The sequence below is a fragment of the Pteropus vampyrus genome, unplaced genomic scaffold (genome assembly GCF_000151845.1).
Source record: "Pteropus vampyrus isolate Shadow unplaced genomic scaffold, Pvam_2.0 Scaffold26, whole genome shotgun sequence".
Lineage (NCBI taxonomy): Eukaryota > Metazoa > Chordata > Mammalia > Chiroptera > Pteropodidae > Pteropus > Pteropus vampyrus.
Window position 1 is genome coordinate 1,065,792 of NW_011888807.1, and position 2,582 is coordinate 1,068,373.

At 28.7% G+C, this 2,582-nt stretch overlaps 1 protein-coding gene across 1 annotated transcript in view; it reads right to left on the reverse strand.

Annotated features, from left to right (window-relative positions):
• The window catches only part of EPHA6 (EPH receptor A6), an 841,299-nt gene that overhangs the window by 780,294 nt on the left and 58,423 nt on the right, over window positions 1–2,582 (reverse strand). Inside the window, 1 exon segment of the mRNA XM_011356398.2 lies at window positions 760–824. Within this exon segment, the coding sequence (XP_011354700.1) occupies window positions 760–824 (65 nt within the window).

Below are 2,582 nucleotides of genomic sequence, written 5' to 3' on the forward strand. Positions count from 1 at the left end.
AAAATAAAGAAAAGCCAACCTAGCTGTATCTGAAAACAATTGACTACTTCCATTACTGAAGATTTTGTTCAAATAGACAAAAACTAAAGTAAAAAGCTTCACATATCATCCTTTTATTTTAACTTGAAAAAAAAACAGCAACATAATGTAATGTGAAAATTATGAGAAATATATTAAAACACATAAAAAGTAAAGTATACATCCTTATAAGCCTTATAAGCCTTTCAAAAGCAACTACTTCCAGCTAAAAGTAAAACCTAATCATAATGTATCTTTTGGCCAACTTCAAAAAACACATACTGCTTTAGTAGACTCATATTGTCTAATAAAAACCAAATCATTGATATCTGTAAAATCTGCTTATGATAACTTAAAATTTGTTTATGCACAAATATTCACTGGTTACCAAATTTAATGATATATACAGAAAAGTGTCTTGAATATACATATGGAAATTTATTTCTAAAGAAAATATTTATATGAGAAATATTCTAATATTACTATATACACTGTATTAAAGAACAAATACTAATTTAGAAGAAAGCAAAGATGTTGTACATATTATTCTCATTTATTGCCAGTTCATATTATTCTCATTTATTGCCAATTCTAATTGTATTTAATCTTTTCTATGGAATTTTAAGTTATATACTAAAACGCATACGACATAATGTTAAAAATCTACCTTTTCTTCAACTACTATAGCAGACCCTAAACACCTAACGAGGATGACAATTTCAAAAAGATATTCAAACTTACCCCATTTAATGGATATGTTTTCCATCCTAGCTCTCCCAGCACAGTCGTTGTATCAAGCAACACAACTGGAATTAAATAAATTTAAAAAGTTGCATAAATACCTCAATAGATGCAAAAATATATCAAAGTTACTTAATCATTAATATCAACTATCCTTACTATTATTCATTGCTTTATTTTAATAAGTTGCATTATTTACTTTAAATTACTTCTATGTACTATTAAATTAATATATAATAATATTGAGTAATGATAAAATACATGAGGTGGTTATAAGTTAATTATAAAGTATGTAATTTGTGTTTAACAATGCTAAATGAAGTAGATAATTGAATAACAGAATTAACATAGTTATTTTTAATAGCTGTCTTCAAAAACTGATGAAATAACTACCTTTGCTTCCCTACCCATCTTTCATACATGGTCTTTTTATAACACATTAAAGAAAGAAAAACTGTATTAAAGCGGGCCTCTCTATTTTCTTTCTGTTATTAAATGGCCTTATATATGATTGGCAAAATATGAAAACAATTCATTTTGAATAAATGTAGTATCTTTAAAGCATAGATTACATTGTTACTATATGTTCTAGGTAGTAAACTTACTACTAAAGAAGGCAAAAACAAAAATAAAAACCATGCATCTTTTTTCCTGACCAAAAGCAACTCATAATCTGGTGGAAAAGGCAGACATGTGAACAAATAATCAGAACATATTCTGTTAAATTCTAAAATAGAAGACTAAATAATAGCCTAGCAATTAAGTTATAAGTCTGGTAGAGCAGATCTGGGAAGATTTCACAAAGGAGATACAATTTGAGCTGGGCTAGGATGAGCGGGATCTTCAATCAGATGTGACAAGAAACATTTTGTTTTTCTTTCAGAATACCTTCTGTAAGGTAATTGAGCTAAGACTAGATCCATTCTCAATCACTAGAGTGGGAACTACGAGTGAGAATTAATTGGGGAAAAATAGGATAGAAATGAAGCTAGAAAGTGAGTGATATCAACTGGAGAAAATATTTTATTGTTTCCAGCAGGTAAATGCATAGGGACCATGATGCAGCAGATCTTTATTTTTAAATACTATCTCTGAGTCTCCCAGATACCAGGAAGCTATGGACCACACTCTGTAAAACAATGCCTTGTATCTCATTATGAGTTTTAGTCTTCATCTAGTTAGGAAAGTGGGGGTTTTTATTTGTAGTTTAAAAAAATGCCATTGGGAGTATGTTATTTGTCATCTGCTTTTTAGTGTCTACTGTAAGCCTTCTATGATTTTTCTTATTTGAATCGCCGTGATGCAGTTGATGGATTTTAAAATATGAAACCATGCTTACATTTCTGGGATAAACTCTATTCAGTGCAGTACTGTTAAAATCTATTTACTAAACATACATTTGTAAAACTGAGCTATAATTCTTTAATTAATTTTTATTGTGGAAAATTCTCAAATATATTTTAACACATAGAGAAAACAATACAATGGATGCTCATGTACTCATCACTCGGCTTCAATAATTACCAACTTATGGCCAATCTTATGTCAACTATACATGTTTACCTACTCTCCTACTGCAAGATTTCTTTGAAGAAAATTCCAGTAATCATATCATTTCATCTGTAGAATTCAAGTATATATTTCTAACATAAAAATTCCTATAGTTTCATTTACTCCATATTAACATAACTACAACATCTTAATACATTACTATAAATAGTATTCCCTTAATGTCATCAAATATATAGGTAGTGTTGAATATTCCTATTGCCTCAACCTACTTTAACAGAAAGTCACTATCTAAATAAGTGCTATACATTACC